Genomic DNA, 1,512 nt, shown 5'->3' on the forward strand with positions numbered 1-1,512 from the left:
CAGGTGGTGGCCACAAGCCCGGGGATACCACAGGTCACCCCTGGGAATTTGGGGACCCCTCAGGTGGTAGCCACAAGCCCGGGGATACCACAGGTCACCCCTGGGAACTTGGGGACCCCTCAGGTGGTGGCCATGAGCCCGGGAACCCTGCAGGTGGTGGCCACGAGCCCAGGGGCATTTCAGGTCACCCCTGGGAACCTGGGGACCCCTCACGGGATGGCCACAAGCCCGGGAACCCTGCAGCCCACGGGGATGCTGCAAGCACAGCCCCAAAGCCTGCAGCAGGTGGGATCGGGGGTCCCCGACACGCGGGGGACACTGCCAGTGGCCCCGGGGGCTGCGGGGACTGTGCAGGTGCTGCCCGCAGCGCTGGGCACGCTGCGGCCGGGGGCTGCGGAGCCGCTGCAGGGCCCCGAGGAGCAGAGGGGGACGCTGCCACTGGAGCTGAGGGACCTGGAGCTGCTGCCCGGCGGCCAGGACATGCAGGAGCTGCTGCAGTCGCTGGAGGGGCTGGAGCCGGGCGCGGGGACGCTGGAGACGCTGGAGGCGGCGGAGCTGATGCCCAGCACGGTGGAGAGCTTGGATGGGAGTTTCCAGCTGAGCCTCGGTGAGTGTCGGGGCTGCGGCGGGGACAGAGCTGTCCCCTGGGCACTGCGCTGTCCCCTGGGCACTGAGCTGTCCCCTCGGCACTGAGCTGTCCCCTGGGCACTGAGCTGTCCCCTGGGCGCTGAGCTGTCCCCCCGGCACTGAGCTGTCCCCTGGGCACTGAGCTGTCCCCTCGGCGCTGTCCCCACCGCAGGCAGCGCCGCGCTCCTGGACCAGCACGACCCGTTCCTGCCGCAGCCCGAGGACTCGGCCCCGCCCGCCGTCTGCTCCCTCTTCTCCACCGACTTCCCGCCGCTCCACATCGACGCCAGCGACTTCCAGTGACCCCTCCCCGGCCCCTTCCCTGTAAATAAACCCCTTCCCCCCCCCCCCCCCGCTGCCCACGGGATCCCCGGGACCCCCAGGTGCATCCTTGAGCATCCCTGGGATCCCCAGACACCCCCTGGGACCCCCAGGTGCATCCTTGAGCACCCCTGGGGCCCCCAGACACCTCTGGGACCACCAGACACCCCCTGGGACCCCCCAGACACCCCCGGGGACCCCCAGACACCCCCGGGGACCCCCAGGCGCATCCCACGTGCAGGAGCCGCCGTCTCGTGTCCGTGCGACCTTTATTAGAAACCCATAAATACCCGAGATAAATTAAGGGGGTGTCGCGCATAAATAACCCCTCGGGGGAGGGGGAATAAATAAAGGGGGGGGGGGTGTCGGGGGTCCGGGAGAGGGGAATAAATAGCGGGGGGTGGTCCGGAGCCTCCTGGGGGTGGGTGGGGGGCTCAGCGGGCGCTGTGGTTGAAGACGCGGCTGATGACGGCGGCGAAGGAGCGGAGCCGCTTCAGGGCCAGGTGCCGCTGGAACGGGTGAGCCCAGACCTTGGTGGGGGCCGGGGGGGGCGGCCGGGGGGGG

The 1,512-nt window shown here is 70.4% G+C and overlaps 2 protein-coding genes across 2 annotated transcripts in view; one reads left to right on the top strand and one right to left on the bottom strand.

The window, feature by feature from the left end:
• STAT2 (signal transducer and activator of transcription 2) overlaps nucleotides 1-1,049 on the top strand; it is a gene marked incomplete at its 5' end in the record, with an annotated part of 4,417 nt that extends 3,368 nt beyond the window's left edge. The window contains 2 exons of the mRNA XM_042020053.1: nucleotides 4-607; nucleotides 800-1,049. Coding sequence (XP_041875987.1) covers nucleotides 4-607; nucleotides 800-930 — 735 coding nt within the window. The remainder of the gene's footprint in view (nucleotides 1-3; nucleotides 608-799) is intronic.
• A 333-nt stretch (nucleotides 1,050-1,382) lies between these two features.
• Nucleotides 1,383-1,512, bottom strand: part of IL23A (interleukin 23 subunit alpha) — a 3,032-nt gene continuing 2,902 nt past the window's right edge. The window contains exon 4 of the mRNA XM_042020059.1: nucleotides 1,383-1,457. Coding sequence (XP_041875993.1) covers nucleotides 1,383-1,457 — 75 coding nt within the window. The remainder of the gene's footprint in view (nucleotides 1,458-1,512) is intronic.

The sequence above is a fragment of the Corvus kubaryi genome, unplaced genomic scaffold (assembly GCF_017639235.1).
Source record: "Corvus kubaryi isolate FWS band 111438036 unplaced genomic scaffold, C.kubaryi_AGA036_p1.0 36738, whole genome shotgun sequence".
Lineage (NCBI taxonomy): Eukaryota > Metazoa > Chordata > Aves > Passeriformes > Corvidae > Corvus > Corvus kubaryi.